Genomic DNA, 26835 nt, shown 5'->3' on the forward strand with positions numbered 1-26835 from the left:
ACGTTATCTTCTTTTTCTAATAAATAGTAATAGTAATACAACTAATACACAGCTATTTACAAAAAATGTATCATTGGGATTATCCATTTAGATACTAACAAAGTTGTTTGTATTCAAAAAATGATTTTATGGGGAGATTCACACAGGTATTAATGATTTAATCCTGAGTAAAATTTCTCTAAAATTCAACTTGGAAACATCTTTATTAGTTACTTCCCCTCTCATTGTTAATGACTGTCGGCTTCTGTACAGGCATGCCAGAAAAAGGTTGAGAACCACTGATTTAGTTTAAGGTGTCACTGAACAGACTGCAAAGTACAGTCACTGGAAGGAAAGTAGGTGGATGAATGTGAGGAATGGAACAGAGGTGGGTCGTGACTGTCAGGTCTACCTGTCGCAGAGGTGAGGCAGAAATAGCAGGAGTGTAGTGAATAGGCAGGTTGACAGGAGAAGGACTTTTAGGAAGAGTCAGGTATTGTGTCTGGAAGGAAAAAAAGGAAGGAAGGAAAGAGAGGAAAGGAAACAAGAGGAAATCCCAAGCAAAAGAAAAAAAAAGTTATCATTCCAAAGCACATTCCAGTGTTTACATGTAACAGAGAAGCATCACAGCTCAGCAGAAGACGTGCGTGGAGTCAATTAAGGACAATTTTATTTTTCTACAAGAAAATAGCCTGCCTCTGATGTAAATCTTTAGAACAATTCTTTGATGACAATATTTAAAGGATTCCTGCAACATCTGTGTGATTATGTACCAACGGCATCTGTAACCATCTTTATATGCAAATATTGATGTTGGCATCAGTGCAAAACTGTCAGTCAGTGGACAGACTGAAGCACTTAAAAAAGAATCCACTGAGCTCTGATTTGGTGATTTGCAAGTCAGGTTAAAAAATCTGACAGAGCTTGACTGAAATAAAAAAAAGAAAAACTTTTTTAGATATATCACCGTTTTTTCAACAGAACCTGCTTTACACTGAAATAAAGTTAATTGAAATGCTGTTGAAACGACTTTTATTTGTATGTTATTTTTCTATGGCATCTGAAAAACTTTTCAACCACATTTAGACTGTTTTTAACTTCTATATCTTGACTTTTTTCAAATCAGTATTTACTGAGCAGGGCTACATTAGACAGTGCTCTGCTGCATCCTAACTGTTGACATTGTTTTGCACTGAAACCTGAGCTGGTTACCAGATCTAAGACCGACATTTACATTAAAACTTTTCTGCAAATGTTGCTGCAGTGTAAAATGCTGCTTGATCTTTGTCAAGAGAATAACAGAGTGATACAGACCTGCATTTCTTCCTCTTGCACTGGCAGATCTCTGGAGTACTGCAGGAACTGAGCCACGTAGGTCATGATGGACTTCTCATCAGGGTCTCGAACGTCCACATCTGCATCAACACCAGAATCCTCCATGGTCACTCTCAAACTACCATACCACTGTCAACGGTTTAGACTAACACATGAGTAAGCAGGTGGAGTTCAATACTGGAATCTGAGGAATGGAGGTGTAACTTTTCTGCTTTTAAAACATGCAGCTGTTAAAAGTCTCCTAATAAACTAACAGGCAGAGCCGAGTGAAACAAGTGAGGGTTTTATATCAGACCGAAGTAAACAAGCAGCAAGCGAATCAGCAGACTGTCAGATCGTCACCCCCCTCGCCCTCAGGCTTGCTGGGTCCAGCTCAGTCACAGTGCTCAGCTACACTCTGCATCCAGATTCACATGGCACCACATCAAGTATCGAGTATGCCAATGAGATACTGAGAATTTAGATGAATAATTTTTTTCATTGAGTGTTTGATTGTTTGTAGCAGACCAAAATCCATGTAGAGATAACCTACACAGGGAGGAAAGGACTAAAAGAGAACTTTCATAGAAGTAAAACTGAGTAGAACTGTAGTGAACAGATTGTGGGAAATAAATAATAAAAACACATCCAATCCGTGTGACTCAGAGGGTCCATCAACATATTTTTTCAACACCATCAACTTGACAAATTGCAAAGAAAATAAAAAAGCAATTGCAAATGATATTTTCCAGGCAGCACTGGAAATTGAGTCTTTTTGTCAAACAACTCAAAAATAAATAAACAAATGAAAGACCAATGATGATAAAATGGAACTGAAATAAAAACATATTCTACCTCCAAAGACATCTATACCTCTTAACATCTTCATTTTTCAGTCATGGCCATTGACATATATGAAGAGAGACAACATGACAGCTCCGTGTTTGTAAATGGAACATGGGCATGGAACATGTCAAACAAGTTTTTCTCAAAGATGTTTTTTGTCATTTTCAGTACTAGTCAATTTTTGTTCATTTTTCTGATATGTTTGGTTTTAATTAGTTATTTGACGGTATAAAAAGGGGCCTTCACGTCATGATTGACAGCTGAGGTCCAAACGACATCACTAGCGCAAGATGGCAGCATATATCACATCTGGGATATTATGGCTTCATTTTTGTACAGAGGGAGGAAGTGGAGACACGTCGTCCATCTTTATATACAATCTATGGTCATGGTCCAGCAAAAAGATAAGTGACTTTAGGTACAAATACCTCATCACTGTTTGGCATAACTTCAAACAACTTGATATAATGTCACTACCCATCATTATATCTAAAAAAAATAATAATTAAAAAATGATTGACAGTTGTTACTGTTTTAACTCATTAAAAAACAAAACACTAGTTCACATGGCTCATGTACAGAAGACCTCAGAGGCAAATGGGAGAAAAAAAAAATTTGGTGATCTATCAACAAGCTGGGAAACGTTACCTGCTAACTTGCCTATCATGTCTAGAGTGCAGAAATAAATTAAAACTCACGTAGAGGAAAAACAAACAAACACTATTTGTCCTATTTTAGCACTTCAGTCTCATGTGGCCAAACTGAGAATTACAACAACAAACACTGAGAAATCATCCCAACAAGAGGAAAAAGTCACCAGTTTTTTGTTTTTTTTCTCAGGGCTTCAGTTCTAATTATTTCAAGCCCCGTATAATATTCCTTTAGGAACCTACATGTGGTAGGGTTTAGTGACAGTGAGCTCAACTTTAATTCTTAGAATTTCAAACACCTTATTACTATCAGTGTTGCATTTGTACCTCACATTATCCACATTCACCTTAGCTTTAATTTGCCATATCATATAATAATATGTGTTCTACTGTAAACAGAATATTCATAACAAACCCACATCAAGATTGCCATTAAATAACTCATCTGAATGTTCATAAGGTATACAAATAGATCAGCTGTACTCTGAGCTCGTATTTTCATGCTACAAAGGATACATTAACAAACAGAAACACAAGAAAAAAACATTGTCTTTTAATAGTTACACACAGTGCTGTGCTGTACGTTCACTGGTTTGTCAACTGGTTGAGCGAAGTGCAGCTGAATTACTCACCATCAGGCTCCAGCAGTCTGGGGATCCTCAGCTCCCTCTCTGCGATGCGGAAAGCCTCCTCCAGGTTCTGTTTGTTGCTTCTGGTTCTGGCTTTAGACAAATCCACCAGGTCAGGCCGCAGAGCATACAAGATCGCCAGGAACACCACTCCACTCCTCCAGCTCGCTTTGAAGTCTTTCACATTTAATGTGCAGCCAGCTCTGAGGGAAACAAATCGTTTTATTACAGGTCATTCACGTTGCACTTTTTTGCCCGCACTGCTGCGGCACAGTGACTGTTTTGATACTACAGCTACTCGACAAATTCAGAAATGTTAAAATTCTACACAAACAGTATGTGTTGTGACCCCATCTGTGGTTGCTTGACCCCACACTGGGTCTAAGGAGATTTTTAAAATGTGAAAAGTCGTGTATGTACGTTACAACATTTCCAGGGAAATACAATAAAAAACAACTAAGAATAGATATGTGATGCAATTTGAGACATTTGCACATATACACACTGTAATGAATTATGTAACAAAATGACTATTAAAATCCATGTAAACAGGAAAGTATTTTACAAAAAGCCCTTAGTATTTTTTGAGACTTGAGGTAGAGTGATATTACAGGATTGTATATAAATATGACTCAGCATTGTTTTATTTATTTTGACATTGGAGATGAACACTAACATAGCAAAAAGAATGAACACTAACATAACAACAAGAATAACAAAAAAGAAGAGGAGAAAGTTTGACTTTTGCTGAACTTCTGTTAATGTTTGTTGTTGTCTGTCATTGTTTACTAAGGATCTGAATGTGAAGCATGTGTGTTATTCAGTGAAATCAATGCTTGGTGTGAGACTTACAGAGACTGGCCGAACATTTTGGCATGAAATGAACTTATTTATTTGTATGCTAGCGTGAGACCTGAGTTAGATTACTTTTGGCATCTGGAAAAACTACAAAAACCTAAGAGACAGCAATGACAGATATGATTACAGCCTATGTTGCAATCTTTTCAAAAATAACACTGCCGGAGATGCACACTCTGCTGTGGGAATGTTGTCGTTTTTCAATTCGCCAACAACTAAAGGCCAGTCTGTGATTTATTCTTGTCTATCTCAGTCACTTTCTTTTTTTCTCTTATAGTTTCCTCCATTAACATCCTCTTCAGTCTCAACGTCTCTGGACCATAGTTGGTGCCATGTGATATAGTGCCGTAAAGTGTACACATTTCTTGCACAGATATCGTACGTGCTTGACCCAAGTTACACAGCGCAAGACCAGGTGTTAGGGAGCGGAGTGGGAATGAAAGTGGTGCCATTCTTCCTATTACAAGCCAGTGTACCATCAACATATTTTTGAAGCTGTTATTTCAAAATAAAATAGTTGCATAATGTTGTTTTAACAGATTTTGGCAGGTGAAGCATGTAAATGCCAACACCACAAATCAGGTTTTGGTCTTTAGCCCAGACCTGAAAATGACTAAGAGATCCCTGTGTGAGGATAGATCCCTCCTCCCACCACATACTTGGCTCACAGCAGAAGAGTTACATCAATTAAAGGTTTTCAAGGTTCTGACATGCAGATGCATAAATGTAACCCCAAATAAACCCTACACAATAGATGTAGATATATATTTGTTCATTAATACCATTCAGTTGGCCGGGCGCTTACTTGTGGCACTGTTCCCGGACCCAGAGCAACAGGGCCTTCTTGGCAGAAACCCTGAAGCGGTGGTGTAGCGGTGAGCCTCTGGGAGGAACGGGACTGCTGCTGGCCGAACGGCTGGACAGGGTGGAGCGCGAGTCCAGACTGGCCAAAGACTCCATGGAGGACTGACGGGAGCTGAATGAGAGGCCGCTGGCCAGCTCCTCGATCTGAGGTAACCACCAAACACACAGTTTCTATTTAACATCTCAGGCAGTTATATTTAGAAAGTGTGTAAAAGTTAAAAAAGCAGGAAAAAAAAACACAACTGGACCAAAATAACAAGTAAGATAAAGGGCGGGAAACCATTTCTAATGCGACTGAGACACCTAACATCACAATAATTACACCAGAATCCAGTGGAACCTCTGTGGCTTACAAAACATGTTTTAAAATGTCAATATGCTTAATTTTGGCACTGCAACTGGTTTCCCTGCTCCCCTAATTTGGTCTAACTTGATAAACTGTGTAGAGATGACCCCAAGAAATCTACTCAAATCTGCTGCTAGCATTATCAAAGTAGAGAAAATAAGAGAACAAACGTCCACAGTCCTGAGAAACAGGCTTTTCAGTACACAAGAGAAGGAGAACAGAACGATCAAAGAAGAAAAATAAACCAGCAGGGAAACATGAAACACATGAAGAAGAAGAGAATCTATAAAAAGTAAAAATATTAAACTCACATGATACTGTAGAATGATTGTCCATATGAGGCCCAGGATGATGGATGGTTTTCCATCAATGATGTCAGGAATGTTTATGTTGACAAGTTTGATCTGAGGAGAAAACAAGAATTTTTAGAAACTCTCACAAAGTCCCTATTGATACATGACAGGGAAAATCCTTGTAGAAATTTAATAATCTCATAATTTCCTGCAGTCCGTTTCACATTTTGTAGTTAAATACAACAATTAGAGTAACGTTAAGTGGCTAAATCCAATGCCAAATGCATCATCCCCCTGGTTATCAATACAAGAATTAGAATTTTCAGTATATAGTTGATAACTGTATTTTGCAGACAGTTTGAGAGCCCCTTGAGTGTCATTTACCGATTTCTTCTTTAGAAAGGAAAGGGCTTTCTCAATGTTGCTCCTATGTTGAAACATTCCTCTGCCTCTCTCCCGACTCTGCAAAACACAAGCAGAGAGTTGGTCAGTCGGTTCATTGAACTGTTGGCTGTAAGATAAAAAACATGTTAAGTGCTTAACTGAGAGGGGGAACTCACAAGACGCTGGCCGCTCATCACCTCCAGGAGGTCCAACAGTTTGGAGCCATCACGGAAGTCATTGAACAGATCCACAACCATACATGGCGGCCTCCGCTGTCACAACACACACTTATTTTAAGTTCTGTCATTTATGTCACATTTGCAGCTATAAAACACTCAGAGATTTGATACCTTCAACAAAGATGCCACATCTACTTTGTTAGTATTGTGTAGATATGCTGTCTTCATTTGGTTATAACTGCTTAGCACTGAACTGTCAGGTTTTTGTAAAATGAGCCATACTTCAAAGAATTTGGTAAACATTTTAGGGAAGATGCAAATCAAAACCAAAAATGAAAAAGCATAAGAAATTTGTGGTAGGGTTAAAAAATGGGTCTCTGACAGAAAGCACTGAGGCATGGAACATTGGAGCTGCATGCCCCAGCTAAAGGATGCTTTTCTCCTTGTGACATCCAATCAAAACCAATTGGTTAAACTTATAAACACATGGTGGTCAAGCCAAAAACAAGGCTGTTTATTAGTTTCTTGGAAGATGACATTTTGAAGATGGAAAATCTGCAGATAAGGGTGAATTCTGCCATTTAATCTTCTGCTCTTTGTCAGACTTCATAACACAATAACAAACAAATTGTATATATCACTCTCCCCATACTGTTCCAACCAGGACAGTGCTTACTATCACCACTGTGTTAGTAAGTAGGACAGCATTAATTCCCCAAATTAAATTCCTGTTTCAAAAGGGAAGAATCACAGTGTGACACGAGGGTGTTTGATAACTAGCGACCAAAAATCGCTGGAAGGGCAATTATGCAGAGGCACAGCATTGCCAAACAGCTGTGGCGTGCAAGCAGAAATAAAAATAACTATTCTGCTGCTCAGTACATTACCATGAAGGTTTTAGCTGGTGCAAATTTGTCAAAACTCAGGCCAATTTGGCTAAACCTAGCTAGACTTGACAGGGAGCTAATATCACAACTGACATATTAATTTTTTATTGTTTAATAACTAAGTTGAATCCTTTCCAGAAAAGTTTGTTTAGATTATGTGCTTATGGAACCTTCTTAGTAGTCTATGATCTTTATTAACCTCCACAAGAGACAAATATGGGGAATAGAAGGGAAACAAACTAATATGAAAGATCAGAGATTCAAATCGAACTATAAAAGTACTGAGAGCTGAACACACAGACACTTTTCAAAACCTCTCTCTCTCTGCTCTCCTGCACGATCATGAGTCTCGGTTCTCTGGTGCACATCAGGAAAAAAACAAAACAAATCAGAAAGGTAGACTCTCCTCTATTTACTTGGTTACCAGGGTGACAAATCCCCATCTAATATATGATTGGTTTCCTGAAAATAAGTGACGATGACAATACCAGCACCTTTCTGAAAAGTTACAAGATTTTCAACAAGAAGTGCTCGGAAAGGGCAAACAAAAATGGGGGAACGTTCAGGAAAAAAGACACTGTTTGCTTCTCAAAGTGGTTGTATGGCGTCACAGATGCTCTCTCCTCAATGGGAACAACTGAAAAATGCTAGAGCTTTGGAAAAATCACTACATTAGTCTTTCCCCTGAAGGTTTTGTTGTCACACTTCCACGACAACAAAATTACCTTAACCAGTGCAGCCTGTTAAATATCAGTAACTTTGAACTTTCCAAAGAGGACACAGAGCATTATGGAAAGAAAACTATTCATGTGACTGAAAGTACTGTTGCAATGTGAGCTCTAATGTGAACAACCACCAAAGGATTAACAATCATTTCCACCATTTGGTTCACTGCCCACAGAGTCCCACCGTGTCCAACACTGAGCCCTGAGCTCGGCGGATAGAGGGGGTGTGTATGGTGGGTGATGGTGCAGGGAAGGGGAGGGTGGTGGCCGTCTGTTGCTGTCTGTCTGTGTGCTGTGAACCTTGCTCCTCAGTGCTATATTTACGTCCACAGTTCCCCACCTCCACCCCACTGTCCTCCACTGTCACATTCACAGTTGACCTCCAGAATGAGGCAGACCGAGAGCTGACAGTCTGCTGCTGACTCATGTTAGGAGGTTGTTGGAGAACAAGACCTTCTGTAACAACGCTGCCTTGAAAAAAGTCTTCTGCAAATTTCAGGCCATGCTGGCTTCCCTGTAAACACAAGCTGCTGACTGGAACAGGCCTTGTAATGGGAATTAAAAGTAGGTTGTGGTTTGATAGCTCATGTAGCACCACGAAGCTCATTATGGATTTATTTTGGTTTTCTTTGCTCCTTGAGGTCCTTTAGAACAAAGTGAATATCGTCAGCTGATTATGACTAAGCTCACAGACTGAGACAGGGCCACAACACAGTTGTGTGACTGTGGTGAATCCAAACTATCCTTTTAAAAATCCAGTGTCACACAGTAACCCAAAAAAACTTCACAGATCGAGGCTGCCACAAACCAGCAACTCATATGTTCAGTGAAGTAAAATGAATGATTTTCCCAGTGGAGTCTGGTTGGTTTGGAGAGAGTGATATTTGGCTTATGTCACAATAGTGTACACTTAAACTGATAGATTTTTTTTAGGTGATTAAAATGCCAGTGAGGGCGTGGCGACTGCCATCTACTATAGGTAATACACTGACTAATACCTCATACACTCCTTCAAGTAATCTGAGCTCTCTCTTTAAACTGTTAAAAAACAGGAATTATAACATTGTATACACATTTAGAATACGTGTTCTGAAAACATACTTTTCTGTCTGTACACACATGAAAACACATTTGTACTGGAATTTACAGGCTATAAAAGAAATCATGTGGGTGGCTTTTACAACATCAGATGTACTGTCTTTTTAATGAACCATTTTTTAATATGATGGAAATAATGATCCATCAAGTCATGCCCTCACATGTTCCTGCTCACCTGCATCTTTTTTATTAAGCTGCATTAATTCAGCTTAAAGAAGGGAAATAACCCTGCACAATCTATTTATTGGTGGATAAAATTAACTTTATTTTTCTGAGTGCAAGCTGGGCCTTTCCAGCACTTATGAAGGTCATATTGTTTTAAACTAGTTAGAGCTAAAAGACTAAAATGTCCCATTGCAATGGTTTTAAGCTCACTGATTTGTTTCTGTTTCTCTATTTTTTTCCAAGACTCTGTTTATAGTGTGACCAAACAAAGTGTTAATTATCATTAAACTCACTCTTAAGTTTCTAATATTCTATAAAGCTTTGGCAGGAAGGGATGCACGTTTGTATTAGTATATTAATGTAGACTGATCCTTCACACATTACAAGACTTTTGCGGATGTTTTCTTAATGCTTTTATCCACTTCAGCTACTAATGACAAATCATACCTTTGCCAGCTGTGCATTGACCCAGTTGGTGAAGGTCTTCTTCTGAATCTGTTCTTGTTCCACTGTTGAAGACAAAGAAACACACAATGTCAACTTTAAATTATATCATCACATCAAAACAGTAAATCACAGAGCCAGTACAAATTTAAATCATAGCCATTAAGGTCATGATGCTATACAGAACTGCTTATATTGGGCGCAACAGTAATGTAGTCTCACTTTCTTGGATTGCTAATATTATTAGCAACAACTCACTGGCTAAGAGAGCCAGTGAGTATGAGCCTCCACATCCTTCACATTGCATCGTCTTGTATAGCCCAGGGTTTGACATTAGCCACTTCCCAGTGACCCCACACCGACAAAAAAAAAATTCCATGCTGGAGCCCCCCTGTGGCCCCCAGGTTTTATCCCCATACTGTGAGTCGTCACCAACACATTACATCCTGAATCATTCACACCTTTTAGTTCAACACTGTATGAAAACCGTGAACAGTACTTCTCACAGGCTAGGTACCAATATGCCACTGAAGTACGGCATTATAGCAAAGCTTAGGCAAGGCAACAGAAATCAGGGTGAGTGGAAGAAAAAGTTGAAGTGATTAGACTGTGTACTGCCAGTTTCCTCAGCTAGCTGAGGGGTCTAACTTGTTTTTCATGAGAATCAATGCCTACTGGAAACATCACATGAAAATTCACGGGAAAAGTGAATGACACAAGTGTCTCTGTTAAGCAGGGCCGTGTTAAGTTGCATTAAATTGCTTTTACTGTACTGTTTTTACACAGTTTTACATTTGGGCCACCAAAAATGTACTACCAAATTTGAGCACTTGGTGGCCTGTGGGGCCAGTGCTTAAAAATATGAGTGTCTTTCCCTGTTGTCAGTCTCAAAGAAATTTCTTCCATCGTATCACTGTGCAGAAGGAAGCATGTCCAAGGAGGACAAGTACAAGTCTCTCGTCCATTAGTAGATGCACGCTTCCTTCTGCACCGTGATACAGATGGTGTGTGTAGTTCAAGAGAAAGAAAACAGGTCCTCTATGAAACTGCTTTGTGGATTATCTTGGGTAACCAGGTCATGATTTCTGGAAAGAGAACACTGCTGTTGAGTTTTTCAAATCTATTTTTTTCAGTACTTTGAGCACCACAAGCCGAGTACCATCTAGCTCCATTATATTGGAGAAAAGGCAGACATTTCAATGGCTGATACCTCCAAAACTCTGCAACTCACACCAAAACAATCTAGATGTATAAATAACACTACAAGAAAGAGCAAAAATTAGCTTCTAGGATAGTTATGGAAGCACAAATCAAAGCATATTTTGTATAGTCTGTGCCTATTTAGTCAACTGAATGCCTCAAAATAGTTTGAACATTTGTTCAGTAAAATCACAGAGATAGCATCTTTTTATGATAGACAGACAGAGTTTTACACCCCTATTGTGAAATTAGCAAAGTGTTTACAACTATAATAATCTTGCCTTTTAAAAGCCCCTTATTATTGTAGCTAAGCTAACACCCTGGTGTTTGGCCAATCAGTTTGGAAAAGCTTTGGGCATAATAATCACAAACAGAAGTATTTGGTCTGTGTGTTGCCTGAACAAGCAGAAAGCCTAAGTGCAGTAATGAAAACCACAAAAAGAAAATCAGCACAAATGGAGCTGCAAGCACAGTCTTCAGTTAAAACACATAACCAAGTGTAGACTTTTTAAAAAATAAATCTCTAGGCTGTATTTTTCTTATAATAAATAGAATTGTATTTGATTTTTATTCCTTTAAAAGTGTGTCCAAAATCATAAGAAAAAAGACAAAGTTGTTATGTAATATAACTGGAATGCAGTTTGATAAAGTGGAGTGCCTTTCTTGGAATAAGACATTTCATATACACTCACTGGCCACTTTGTTAGGCACACCTATACTGTCTAATGCAGTCATTCCCAAAGACTGGATTGGGACCCACAAGTGGGTCACAGGAGATTTTATTTGGGTCCCCCAGGCATAGAAGATTATGCTAATAGTCTAATTTTGCCAATTCAAGTTTTATATTTGCAGTACACCTTTTCTAACAAATTTAAAATGTATTTATTGTTTTACTGATGAGAAGAAAAAAATGCTCATCAGCCATCAGCCCACCTCACTGATGGTCTTGTTGCTTATGTAGGTTATATAGAGGAATCAGTAATAAATTGGGACTGTTTCATAACCAGTTAAAAACTCCTTGCAGTAGCTTTAATGAATTGGTTTATCGAAATGTGCAAAGTGGGTTCTTTATATATGAAACATACACTGCACTATTGTACTGTACTAGTCTCCACCTGTAAATTTGTGTAGTTGTGTAAACATAAGGAGGAGAGCATGCACGGATCAGTGACATAGTCTCAGTGATTCTCATTTAAAATGGAACTTGCTGATTAGCTGTAATACATGCATAAACTAAAACTGTGCAACAATTATCTGAGACAGGCTACAGAAAGGTTTCAGCACTCAAACAATGTAAATACAATATATTTCATCAGTTGATTGTTCAGCACTCACCATTGTAAGGCTCAATGAAGTCATTCAGGTCAGTGACAGTATGAAGAGTTTCACATGTAATCCAGTTTTCAATCTCCATTGTCCTCATAAAATCAATTTACTGACTCGACGGACATCTCAGTCAGAGCTTTTCTCAACCTCCTTTGTTCCAATATTCTCAAATTAAAAACTAGAAAAAGTAGGAAGATTTTACCATCTATACCTTATCTTTTCAAAACTACCTCATTGGTTAGATCTTGAATAGTTTAACTACAATCCAATTAAACCTTGATCCACCAGTTCCTCAATTCACTTTGTTCGAAACAGCAGTTTAAGGTTAGAGGTCCTCATCCATGTTGAGCTCCTGCTTTCCTTCAGGCTATCTGGCCCTATGAGATGCATTAACAGAGTTTACAGACTATTTTCTGTCTTAATATGTTTGACAGCAAGCCACCTCTGGCTTCAGTTCACTTGCAGTCTAATCTTAATCACCGGGAGCCCCTATGATGACTCAGACATCTTAATATAATTAATCTAGCATCACCAAACAAAGATAAGGGAGGGGAGGAAGGGGGTTGTTTTTAACAACGTGACCTCTGAGTTAACATCTGGATAGCAGCACTGCTGATCACTAATCTTCAAAAAAATCAAAAAATGATGAGCCACCTGAAGTTTTTAAAAGCTCCTGTGCTGGCAAGAGCATAAAGAAACCAGAGAGTTGTGACACACTTGGGAGTGTGCCAGAAGAATTATTAAACAAACGCATTTGATGACTGTAACCACAGCACTTTAAAGTCACTTCCAGAGTGCTACCATTTCAGTAGCTGCATGAGCTCCTGAAATGACTCCCTGCTATCTCAATACCAGGGTTAATTAGAAACACGGTCACCATTTATACAAGACACAGAATCTTGCAAATTAGCACTTACAAATGACCGTGACCATGTGATTTCAGTGTTAAAGTGACATACAAGTAATCACAAACCATGGTGGACTTACAACTGCAGGTCGAGGGTATATTTCCAGAACAACAGGCCTTTAGAGCGATGGGCATTTGCTTTTGGGACAAATGGACTTTCGGTTCGACAGGACATTTTTTGGACTACTGGGTTTCGGAAAAATGGGCTGTCAGAACAATAGGCAGTCCCCCCAGCACGTTAACCTTGTATGTTTTGGTGAAAGACTAGTACATGTTCAGTTAACTGTCACAGTTTTCTTGACACATCTGGTTTATTTACTTATTTACTTAGTATACTACTATTTTTTATAATTAGTCTTGTAGCCTATTTTCAAGCTACGTGTGAGCCGCACAACTGCAAAGCCTCTATGGCAGAACTAACTGCTTTTAGACCTCATAATTACAGGTCCAAATGTATCTGGCAGGTGGCTGATATTCCCACGGTGATTCCATATTTCCTGCAGAGCAGAAATTCATTCACTTCTCTTAAATGTCACAGTGGAGCTCTGCCTTCAGGGCAATGCTGTATTCAATGTTTCACAGGTTAGTGCTAAAGATTAAGTACGTTCAGATTAAGTACGTTCTTCTTCTTCTTAAAAGGTACAGTCTCTGGATAGGAGCCAGGCTCCCACTTTGCATTTCGATGAACTTTGACTGTATGCTACACCGACTGTTTTTAAACAAACGTTTAACTTTTGTTTCCCTAAGAAGGGGCAACTATTATACTATTTAACACAAGCCCATAATTCATCATACTGGTATATTTCCTGCACTGATATGGGTGACTGAAAAAGTGTATACATGTATGACTTGGAAAAATATATCCTTCCTATCAGGTCCAAAAGTAACCCTGGCCCTAAGAGCAAACTTTCCCTCAAAAGAGAAAAGAAGCCCGTGTTTGATTTGTGATTTATTTGCTGATTAAAAAAACACTGCTAAATGGACACAACATGGTTCTTTTCATACACTGTTAATAACATCTATTATATTACTGTCCCTCTGCACTAAATTCTGCACAGTCAGCTTTATTGTTGTTGTTGTTTTATATATAAACAAAAGTCACTACCATAGAGATAAATAAAAAACTCACCCATGATGGGATCACTCATGCTGATTCATCAGGAAAAGTCACCAGGTCTCACCTGGTGCATATCAAATTAAATCAAACTTCTCTATCTATAAACACATAGTTTACCACACTGACACTAAACACTGCAGATTCATAACTTCAGGAGAAGTGATGCGAATGAAAAACAGATATGAAAAAACAGTCTACATTCCCAGGCGGCAGGAAAGCAGGTGAGCTCAGCTGGGCTCCGCCTCCTTCAAATCTGACTCACAGAAGCTTAAGGCCTGCCCAAACAAGACATGAAGCAAGACTCCTGCAGCCTACGGGGTATTCTATGCTAAACAAGCTGTAAAATGTATGTCAAATTCAGATATTATGCTGAGAAAAATTTTATCTCTTACCAAACCTAATGCTTGACATGAGTGACCCACCAATTTGTGCAGGGAAAATGAGAGATGTTGGATTGCTAAGATGTTAATGCTGAGGTGGAGGAGTGTTAGGAAGACATATCAAAAACTGCTGTTGATAAATCTGACTCTCTGTTCCAATCATCTTTGCTAGTTCCTATTTTTGCTGTTTAACTTCTGGCTCTGTTTTAGAAACTCATTCTCAGTTCAATCAGCTGTATTACAATAGATAGTAATTTTTTTTAGCACTTTTCAAGTTTTGCACTCCCCTATGAGTCATGAATTGGTTCTGTTCAGTTATGCTCTTTTGCACATCAGGATACACGTAACCATACAAGATAGAAATTAAGGCAGTATCATAGGTAATACTAAGAAAAAAATCTGTAAAATATACAGATATGAAACCATATGAGTCACTGTTTGATCTATGTATGATTATCATGGATGTTGACATTCCCTGATTATTAATGATAGATAAGATACTGATAGATAAGACAGCACAGAGCACAGTTCAAAAGATCAACTTCAATAGATTAATGTCATTAATGACACCACCTAATGTTTTAAATAATCCTTTACAAGGCCAATACAGACAGAGTCAACTATTTGGGACTGCTGTACGTCATGAAATTTGTTAAAAAAGAAGGGTAACGTCGTCGAATCGGAGTTCAGCGGCCCCCACTCTTGAGTGCAGGGGTTTCCCATGAAATATGAGTCCATCAGCCAGATCAATGTGCTCTACACAAAAACCTCTGAAACACAAGAGTCCACCCTGATGGTTTTCCACAATTTTGAATTGTTTGGAAAAAAAAAATCTTAAATCCTAAACCTTAGGTCTAATTGCTATTAAATTTTCTGTGGATCAATATTGGACCAAGCTTATCAAAAGCTGCAGAATACTTAATGATATCTTATTTAGTTTTCAAGATACTGATCAATGAATGTCAAAAGAGAGTGGCTTAGCACATAGAATACAGTCAGCAACCACTGGGCCAATTTTCAGGATACATCCTGGACACATACATTAATTATTGGTGTGGTTTTACCTGACAGTAATCTAATGAAAAGGTATAAGTGGAGTAATAGTCACAAAGGTTATATAAAACATCACGTTTGAATCCCACATTAGACACACCCTTCTTAAGCATCCGTGTACCTACCTAATTGTTTTGACACAGTTAATCACTTTAAAAGCATCACATAATAAAATAAGATTGCATACTCTGTACAAGGAAGTATTCTTCCCAACCCTGGTCCTGACACTGAATACACCCAACATTCACACACAGTATGAAGTATTTTACTGAAATTCCTTCATCATTACGACGTCAAATATACATAGAAAAAGCAAGACTTATTTAACAAGCTGGCTTGTCATGGGGGCGTGAGGCTTACATCACCCATTCTGCACATCGTACCAGCTGGAAATGACATAAATGGAAAAAACATTTACAAGAATTTCATGAAAACACTGTGTTATAAATGTAGAGAGAAAATGAGCAAAGTCATGTGCTCAAAATAATTCACTGGAGAAACATGCAAGAATGGTCAAAAAAAAAGAAAACAGATGGACAACTGAGGTGGGTGCATATCAACAAAGAAAGGCCGACAGGCAGCTAGGAAAGACAACAAGATATCAAGAAAATGTGGGAAAGGTGGGCAGAAAGTTGTTAACATGCTGAAACAATCCACATAACAACTTTACGATGCAAGAGTGGATGGTGCAAGAGGTGGAGAAGCTATAAAAGAAGCTAAAAGAAAGACTGAATGATACCCATGTCAGAGACTGCTGCCATCTATTTGTGGTGCGACTATCACAAGTACAAAGAGAAAACAATGTCAGATTTATGTCCACACTGCTGACCTCAGAGTTTTACTGCTACCTTGCCTCAATCAAGTTTAACCATGAACCAGGTCTCACTAACAGACCATTTTACTACATGTACTGAAATTTAACACACTGGAGGAATTAAAAATCTCTCTGAAGAAGTCACACATGCAGTTAACACTAAACTTAAGCCACATTCCTCAAGTACTGTATATATTAAAAAGGGTAAGGATGTTGCTATCCAGATGCATGATACCATCTAGGACCAATGTGTTTGGTAAACTCTACTTAGAGCTGTTTCTCCACATAACACAGCCTTTCGGGATCACAGTGGCACACAAACTCTTCTGTGACAATACGGCCGTAATTATTAGGGTGCCTTGCCATTTTTCCAAAGGCCCATTCAGAGGTTGCAATAGACTTTTTCGTTGTCTGTCATTTTGACTGACAGGGTCATAAAAATCCCGTCATAATCTATTTTTACCCGTCACTTTAATTTTTAAAATGATAATAATTACATATTCAATAGCATTTACTTTTCATTCATTTTTAATTAATATTCGGTCCAAACAAGCTGAACAGAGAATCCACACTGTACCTCTTTTATCAACACCATCATCGTTATTGGGCTTTTTGAAGAAACTTCAGCTGCTGACACTCAGCTGCTGTGACGCTAGGTATGTTCGAGATGATCCAGGCCTGCCCAGAATTGATCAGTGGTGATCGTCGCACAGTGCATGGCGGTTAGATTTGTGTCCCGACTTGATCCCGATTTGCACTGACGTCATGCACATGTGGGCAACGATAACCTCACAAGATTGAGGCGGCCGCAGTTTGTAGAGCCAGATGCCGCAGCTGCTCTCCACCAACTGCAAACGCCTGGCTGTCACCTGATTGACAAGCTGATTGGTTCCTAATTTTGACAACACCTCATGTTGTATAAAATACTAATTTTCTGTGTAATTGTAATATTTAATGCTGGACATATCAGTCTTCTGTTCTGCAATGAAGTTTTAATCTATCAGCAAGCAGATATTTTGCGTCTGATAATAATAAGGGTTATATATATATATATGACTTATCAAAAGAACAGTTTAGTGCTTTACAAGACAGATAAAAGAACAGATGTTACATGTGTCAAAAGGAGGATCTCTTTTATTTTAACTTCAATCAACGATCAAGAACGCACTTTATTTCTTCAGCTATGAGCATGATCTGCAGACTACAGGTAACCTACAGGTGATCTAACAGGATGTTCGTGTCTCTTCCTCTAGTCTCTCGTAAGTCTACTGAAAACTGTCCGACTTGACTGCAGCTTTTTGTCTCCACCTCCTGCTGTGGCCGCCTGATCTCGTCTACTCTCCAGGCGAGACGCAGTTCATCTCGAACGTACCTAATAGCTAATTAATATGCTCACTCACCACCAAGTGGTCAGGGGTGTGAATTGCAACCTGTCAAAATGACAGATGACCTTCAGATTTTTCCGTCACCGTTTTAAAAAACCGGTCAACGACAGAAAATATTCAGTTAACGCAACCCCTGGGCCCATTATTCTGAAATCTCAACATTTTGAAAAATCTCAGACTGAACTGAAAACGTATTTGCTCATTATCCTGAAAACAAACCCCAACCCTAAATCTAATGACTAATTTTAAACATGTTTGACTTTGCTGGCACAGCCAAGATGACAAAAAACACAGTACACTATTAGGACAGTTTCAACTGAGATTTTGATCAGCCTACATCTGACAACTCAGGTCATGAGGGCACATTACAACGGAGGCAAATTTTATTTTGACATTGCCAAATAGCTTGTTAAGTCTGACTAACTAGGTATTCAATTTATATTTACATAAAACATATACTAGAACCAGAGAAGGTACTGGGCAAAAAATGCATTAAAGAATTAATTGATAATCAAAACTTTGTCAATCAACAAAAATTAAGTAGTTTCAGCTTCAACCATTTAATCATCAAGTTACATAAAACTATAGCTCAAATGAAAAATCTTGCAGATAAAGTGGCACACCAGTTGAAAAGCAAATTGTAATAGTGAGAACTCATGATATGTGTCCTACAGGCAGTGAGAACACGATCAAATGACAACCCCGCAAATCACAGCTTTGCTTCAAATGCTCAACAATGCCCTGGGAGACAGCAACTTAATGAGCGACCAGCGTTTAGTCTCCTCCACCCTCTTGCTCTCTCCCTGCGGATGGCTCTTTGCAATATGACTCATGTCTCTCTGAGAGCAGGGCTTCAGTTTCAGCACATTAAACCAAGCGTGACCTCAAAAAAAAGTGACAAAAGTGAAACAGGACAGAGCCAGCAGTGGACTGAGACGGAGTCATCACACTTCTGCCCTGAGCGAGACACATAACTGAGGCTTAATACTTATTATGTTGCCAGAGTAACCAAGATAAAACACTGAAATCTAGACATGAGGCTTTTCTTTTTACAGTTACATGACCTCAGACTTGTTTCAGGGTGAGCAGAGACCAGGAACAATGAGCCTTCACTCAGTTTAGCTTGCATGCTTGTTGAAGTAAATCACCAGTCTATAAAAGCACCACAGCTGCTATAATAACCTAAAATGAGACCAAATAACACAAATCTACCTGCTCTGGTCTTACGAATACATACAGAAACAAATCTTAAACTAGTAAAGTAAAATGACCCAGCCACAATAAAAAACAGTGTTCAGTCAGAAACACTGCTCTGTAATCTTTGCCATACGTGGAGGGAGACTGACCCTGCAGCAGAATGTGGACGTTGTCGATGTCCAGGGGGATGGACCCCCTCTCCACCAGATCATCGCTGGAGTAGAAGTCTGACGACATACTTTCTCATCCACTGCCTCCCGGCAGCATGGCACCGCTGTGAAAAAAAAAGAGATAAAAAGGTAACATCAGTGCTGTCCAGTTTTGCTAAAGGTTTTATTCACGGTGTTGACATTTCTGGCTCTTAAAGTTGATTTTCTGGCCAAAGACAGCCTACCCATCAATGCAATTTATGCTAGTTGGCAATCAAGATAAATAAAAGTTATATGTCGTAGTAGTTCCTATTTCAGCCAAACGTGATTTAATCATGGTAGTGTTGCTGCTACACATGCACAGATGCTGCCATGTTCTGCCAGTAAATCTTTGTAAATGTTATTCTCTGGACCTTTAAAAGTACGCATGAAACAAATAAATTGTGATGATCAGTATAGATTTGAAAAACAATGCAATGCATACTGTGAGCGACTGATGGTTGGACAGACTAGACTGACCTAAAGATCTGTCATTTATATTTTATTTTCTGCACCGGTTATTGCTACATGCTAATTGGGCTGGAGGTCATGGCAATCAAGGAAAATCTCCTGGCAGAATAGCTTTTAATATTCTGTACCAACCACTGGTCAAAACAGGTCAAAGAAAATTGTTTGCACATTTTTTTTTTCATAACCACAGTGAATAAACATATATACACAAACAAAAAAGTTTAGCACTCAGAAGACTTAGAAAAACCATGCACCTCCACCAAGACTTTGTCAACAAACCAGCAGAAAACACTTTTAAAATACAGTTCAGGGGGTTTTATCATCTTTTATAGAGCAATGAAACAGTTCTGTCAGTCTGCATTGAGTACTGGATGAAGGCTGTTGGGTGTTGGGCTTGTCTTGTTCTGTCTCGCCCTAGGTTATGACTAAGTGAGCTGAGAAAAAAAAATGTGTGACATTTAGACATCTGTCTAAATTCGCCTGCCGAAACATATCACACTGTGAAAAAGTAAAGGCGCCTCTGACTTGACCAGAACGTCATTTTGTCTGCTGAACACAAACATGACTGACAGTTCAGGGGAATGGACAGGTGAATGAGGCTAAAATAAAACAGTGTGAAACAGCACTAGGCCTCACTAAAATGGCAGAACAAATGTCAGACCAGGTTGAATAGAAGCAGTTGGTTTGTTTTAACCTGCCTGTACTGCCAGAGGGGTGAGATCTCATTCACCTGTATGAATCAGACAGTATTAGGTTTTATCAGTTTCCTGATGCCTTACTCCATGCAGCAATGAACAAGTGCAAAGATATACATTCAAGTACAGTATTTTTTTGCTGTGGGCTGACAGATATGAGGCCATTAAAGGTTGAAGCCATATATAATTTCATCAGCCTGAAAGGGGTCAAACTCAGGCATCACAAAGGATCAATGAAAACAATGTAGGTTTCTAGTGAATGAAGCCCCAAGATTACCCCCAAACTCTCTTCACACAAGAGTGTCATAGGGCAAATAAGGTTTCCAGTTACTACAAAACAATTGTCATCATCACCAAATGCATAGTTTAACAGTGATGTTTTAATCAAAAGTATTTTTTTCCTTGCCCCTATATAAATTGTTTTATTAGAGGTTAATAGATAATGACAAAGACTAAGTTAATTGTCATGTCTCATCTGGTTGCAACCTCTAAAAAAATGCCAGAAAATAGTGAGAAATGTCCATCCCAGTTTTGAAAGTCTGAGGTGATGTCTTTAAATGTCTTGTTTTGATTTCAGATTTATTTGCCCCAGGCAAGCAGGAGACCCTTATTGTGAGTTAGGGCTGAACGATTTATCGTTTTCTGATCGAAATTGCGATTTCAGACAACGCGATCACGTGATCGCCAAAGCTGCGGTTTTTTGCAGTGTACTGTACTACGAAGCAAGCTCAACACAGCCAGGCTTTCTTTGCATGATCTGGATCGACAAAGCCTAAAACCGCAATCAGAGATAACGGGTATCATGACGGTGGTTATCAACTCACTTTGTTAATCCAGGCTTTCGTCTTCAGACTCTGTGCGCGCTCACATAAAAGGGGCGTTTGTTGCGTCATTTCACTCTTCTTCCGCATGAAGCGATCGCGAGCCACTTACTTAAGTCAAAATGATCAAGTTGTTATAATTATGAGCTGTGGAAAGTATACTAAATACATAACGGCAAAAAACAACATTGTTGCTGCAAATAAAACAGGAGAAGAAGAATGATGTCAGAAAATGACTGATGGACTAAATGTGGTCTTAATGCTGCCGTTTATTCTAACATGAAAACTGCACATTAAACAATAAAGTTTTTGGCTAAACGAACGTAAAATGAGTGTTACTGATTTAAGATTGTCCGTGATAAATGATGATGAATTTTCTAATCAGTGATCTGAGCTGCAAAATCACGGAGACAAAACAGATAACAGTAAAAAGTATTCAAAGTGTCTGTAGTTGCTTCATCATTATTTTACTGTGTGGATTATATACGATGTAAATTTAAAGTGTTAATATGATCTGGAGCAAACAGGAAAAATGACTCTGCATCACCAAACGGAGGTTACCATGACAGCGCGATGCATACAGTTTGTGCCACTGTTTCATTTTTACATTATATGGATTTGTTCGGTGATATAACGAACATACAGCTCAGCAGCTTTTCATTTTTAATGTCTTCCCTCAGTTTAAAAGCTATATCGCTCATAAACAACCTTGTTAGAACAATTATAAGTTAAAGAATGGTGCGTTTTACAGACGATTTAATCTAAAACTCTTAACATAACCTGCTGCCGACCAGGTCATGAGTTTAGCATAAATTACCATGGTGATCTAGCAGGTTAAAAGAGAGCCACTTTCGTGACACTGAAAACCCTGGATTTAGACTCAACATAGCTTGCTAACCCATTAATCTCGCTTCGTAGTTACACCCCTCTGACGTGCATCATAACCAAAAATGCAGCGAACGTCATATGGAACTTAATGAATGGACCAGACCTGTGTGTGTGTGTGTGTGTGTGTGTGTGTGTTTGTTTATTAATTTATTTATTTATACGGATTTAATGTGATGATGTGTGCGAATTGTCTTCAGTATAGTCAGTAGTTTTTCTCTTAATGTTATTTTTCTTTGAAGCCCTCACAAATACCTAGTTTGAATAATTAATAATGATTGTAAATGTTACTATACATTGTGAATATTGCACTGAAGCTTGATTTGAAGAAAAAATCATGAATCAAATTGAAATCGCAATATCTGCCAGAAGAATCGCAATTAGATCTTTTCCTAAAATCGTTCAGCCCTATTGTGAGTCCTGATTTATAATTACATACTAATTAGTCGACCCTATTAGTCTGCAGTTTTGACCGAAGAGCTGCCAGGAACAGATTTCCAGTGATCCTATCTGCATAATATGGTGCCAAGAGTTTCTAAAAGCTGGAGCTTTATTGTAGAGAACGTGATGAGTGATCACCAAAGCCTATTATGAGGAGTATGGCCTAGACCTGCTCCAAATGAAAAGAGCCCTGAGATAACTTCTGTTATGATTTGGCACAATATAAATAAAACTGACTTTCCTTGACACAACCTTAAATTCAATTTGAAGAAGATGAGGGTTACTTAACTTATTAATGCCAACAAACACTTCTTTTGGAAATTAGAAAAGCCACTACATGAGCAAGTGCCCTAAATCTCAATAAATGGTCCATAATAATGTCAGCTACAGATGACTATTCTGACTTTATCTATAGTGGACTACAAGTAGAGTTTGTAACACTTTCACCTCATTAGTTAATGTTCTCTTATAAAAACATGATTAGTTTTCTGACAAAGTAGTCTGCAACTGTCTGTCTAAATAATTAGGAATTAAATAAGTCAAATTATCAGCATACAATTTAAAATGCTTCACAATGTTAAATTAAATTAAGTGCACAAAAAAACAACAACAACATGAAATTGTGTTGTTTGTGCAAGGCTAGTCCCATGCTGCTGCTCAACCTCTACACAAGAGTGCTGCAGCAATTAACACATGCAATTCCTAAAAACACAACCATCAATGTGGTCCTATGGAGGGGGGTTAAACCACTATAGCACGGCATTTGAGCTATCCCAAGGCTTCATGTCAGCTGCAGAACCAGTGATCGGGGGGAGGTGAGAGAGTCAGTGGACAGGGGTTACAGAAAGAGAGGGAGGAAGAACAGAGAGGAGAAAGAGAGAAAGTGCTGTAAATAAAAACCCAAAAAGAGGAAAAGAAGACCAAACAAAAGCAAAGTAAGCACTGTAAAAAGTAAAGACTCACAGAGACGATAATTCATGGTAAAGTGTCATGGGACTCATACAGACATTTATAGGAAAAGCACTATAATATCTCATAAAACAGACTTTTTACACTGTTGTATGAGTCATAGCAGTCTGTCAATGATGTATCGGGTCGTTTTTAGGGAATATGAGTTGTTGCCATCAGGTCAAATGTATCTAGTGCAGAGTACAGAAAGCAAGCCTGTGACAGTTTCCCTGAGTCAAAGTCACAAGTCACGTCTGTCAGCTCTAATTGTAGCAACAAGGCAGAGGGCAGTGAAACACATAGCACACTGTTGTGGAAAAGGCACAGGGAGGGGGACCGTCATGAGGCCACAACACCAGGTTTAGATGCTTTTCAAATATATTTATCAACACATCTTCATACCTCAACCACAGTATAGGTCGATTGCCAACGATGTCTAAAACAACATATATCACCAGTGGAGAGTAATGGCAGCAACAGACCAGACCTTAATTACTGTGGTTGGGCTGCTGGACAATACCATCACCAATCACAATGGCTGACAGTCATCTACCACTGAACTCTTTATCATTGTGACTTAAAAGCCTTCTGTATTTAAGGTAGTGTGTCTCCTCAGAGTTGCCATAAAGCTGTTGCTCTGAAAAGTACCTGACAAACCTCTGATTTTAGGCTTTTTTTAATTGTCTTTAGCCTGACTCATAGCGGCCAACCGGCTAGGTCACTTTCAAAACAAAACCCTCCAGGCCTCAGTTACACAGGTTACTCACAAGCCCACCTAAAGGGGGAGGCTCGGCCAGTAACACATTAATACGTATGCATGCTATACATATGCCGCATTCATGTGTATGTTGCATTTTACTCCTGTACATGTTTAAGGTTGTGCTTATTTTTTATTATTATTAGTTTTATTTTTTTTGTCTTTTGTTTTTATTTTTAAACACAACTAAGTTACAGAGATGTGATGAAGACCCTTTCAAAACCAGCAACAATATCATCCTCCACCGTGATGTTTCACTGTGGACATCATCATATCTCAATGGGGTAGACCCTATTAACTACATAACGCAAGTCATGTGATTTAACTTAACTCAAAAAACAACAAAACAGAGTACCCTATGCTGGGATGTGAAGACAACAATCATCCAAATTTTGAGCATGGTGTCATTTTTAACAATTACATCACTGTCACTAGTACCCCTGTTTAATACGATAAAATGTGATAAATCAAAACAAGCTGATTAAAGTATTTCTTTTCTCCTTATTGAATCTGACAACTAACCTGAGGACATACCTCGGTAGTGACTTGGTAATAACAAGGTAGCCACGCTCCAACATACATCCTGCTTTATTGTTTATTTTACTATGGAACCATAATTGACAAAATGAACATCGTGTTGCACTGAAGAAGACTTGAAACTAACAAATGACACCATAAACCCATTTGGAAACTGTTATTAAGGTAATAAATCAAATGAGAAGTTGGCTCTTTTTTTCATAAGCTTGCATATAATCAGACTTGTTCTTGCAACAATGGAGTTGCCCCCTGCTGGCCTCAAGAAAGAATGCAGGTTTAAGGCACTCAGCTTCACTGCGCAAACCACGAAGCTCCATCCACTATTTATACAGTCAATGGCAGGGACTGTGACCCTCTCCAAGTGACCTTTCCTGTCATACTTAAGTCCCCTTAAAGATGATATATTGTAGCATGGTAAACAACCAAGCACATACTGTACTGTAAATGTACAGAAGAATACTGGGAGGTAAAAGACAAAGGATCATTAAAAGAGGGGTGACCTACTCAATCATTACTCAACTCATCTTACACAGTACACAGAGGCCAGGGACTAATCTTTAGTCATTGTAAAATTCTCACAATTGTACAGATGTTGTTTAATTGCATGCAGAAGTTATTTAAACAAACTGGTACTTAGCCAATGTTGATTTTGTAGTATACAGTATAACATTTAAGTATTATTAACTTTTTTTCTTGAAATGGAAGTAGACTGAATTGACAGAAGTGTGTTGAACAAAACTAAACTGAGTTGACTTGTTGTAATTAAATTTAACAAACACAAGATAGAACTTAACTGATTTAAGTGCTGAGAGAAACCCTCTGTCATCCACAGTCTGCACAGTACTTAAACACCTGTGGATGCCACATCTACCACATTCCCTTGCGGCTTCAGGTTTGACAACAACAACAAAAGCACCTTTCTCTCGTGATGCTTCCCTCTCATCATCAATGTCGTGACTGACTGTGCAGCAACAACAACAACAACAAAACGCTCTCATTAGCTCTCTATAAATGATTTCCAGCACATCTTTGTGCTCTTTGTGTAAACCTGGGCAGTAAATCAATAGAGTCAGTGTTGCTGAACCTGTCACACGAAGTATTTTCAGACACACCCTGGAAGATATGATAATAGCTGAAGGGAGAGACAATCTCTGCTTTCATTTGACTGGAAACACAACACAGGGGTGATTTTGGGACAAATATCCTGCAAGCAGACTCTCGGTGTCATTTCATTTGCATTTCTATGCATGATCTCTGGACATTTTGAAGAAATAACTTTAAACTACACTGATATCTGGCTTAGGTGACCTTGAGTTCTACAAACATTTATCTTTGATAGAGCAACAAAGAAGCACCAAAGACAGAGACTAATGCTTTGGGATAATTCTTGTCTTTATCCCTTTGGTCCCCCTAAAAAGGGCTGCAGTAGATCAAAATAAAAAATACTGATTTGAAAGCAACAAGAGTCAAGGTTTTTGCAGACTACTACAAGAGGATATCTTCGCTGGATTTTCCAATGATGCAAAAAATCAAGTAACGATGTGAAAAGGTCACTGGCACTCCTTTGTTATTTTGAGCCACTTGTAGAAAGAAACGCATTAGTCACTGTCCTGATCCAGCTTTTCCAGAACAGTCAGGATCTGAACCTCTTGGTGTGCAGCCTGCTCCTCTAATCTTTGAGTACACTGCCAATCAATCCAGGTCAAACTGTCATGCATACCATGATATGCATTTCTAATCCAGTGTGCTTAGCAGAATGATTCTCAGTTCACTTAAATTATCATCTACTTCAGAAGGTGAATTATGCCAGTGTTGTTCATTAGCTTTAGCAGCTGGGAAGTGTAAATTTACACATCAGAGATATTTGAATAGGTTCTCGGGTCAAAGGACGATCTCTGGATTTCCATGTTTCATCACAGAGCTGATGGTGAGTGTGATCACTGCCAACGTAATACCTGGCTTAAACAAAAAATGTATAGAGAGCCTATCAGCTATCAGTTTTTTTCTGCCCCAGACTATCATTAAATCAGTCTTTAAAAACCCAATATCGGT

General features: G+C 38.6%; 1 protein-coding gene across 1 annotated transcript in view; it reads right to left on the reverse strand.

The window, feature by feature from the left end:
• Positions 1–26835, reverse strand: part of syne2b (spectrin repeat containing, nuclear envelope 2b) — a 169022-nt gene that overhangs the window by 140475 nt on the left and 1712 nt on the right. Inside the window, exons 2-9 of the mRNA XM_084742989.1 lie at positions 19190–19314; positions 9665–9726; positions 6340–6435; positions 6164–6241; positions 5798–5890; positions 5082–5284; positions 3422–3621; positions 1294–1394 (exon numbers count right to left, since the gene is read on the reverse strand). Of these exons, the coding sequence (XP_084599115.1) occupies positions 1294–1394; positions 3422–3621; positions 5082–5284; positions 5798–5890; positions 6164–6241; positions 6340–6435; positions 9665–9726; positions 19190–19277 (921 nt within the window). The 5' untranslated portion in view covers positions 19278–19314. The remainder of the gene's footprint in view (positions 1–1293; positions 1395–3421; positions 3622–5081; positions 5285–5797; positions 5891–6163; positions 6242–6339; positions 6436–9664; positions 9727–19189; positions 19315–26835) is intronic.

This window comes from Lutjanus erythropterus, chromosome 18, assembly GCF_056507025.1.
Source record: "Lutjanus erythropterus isolate fLutEry1 chromosome 18, fLutEry1.hap2, whole genome shotgun sequence".
Lineage (NCBI taxonomy): Eukaryota > Metazoa > Chordata > Actinopteri > Lutjaniformes > Lutjanidae > Lutjanus > Lutjanus erythropterus.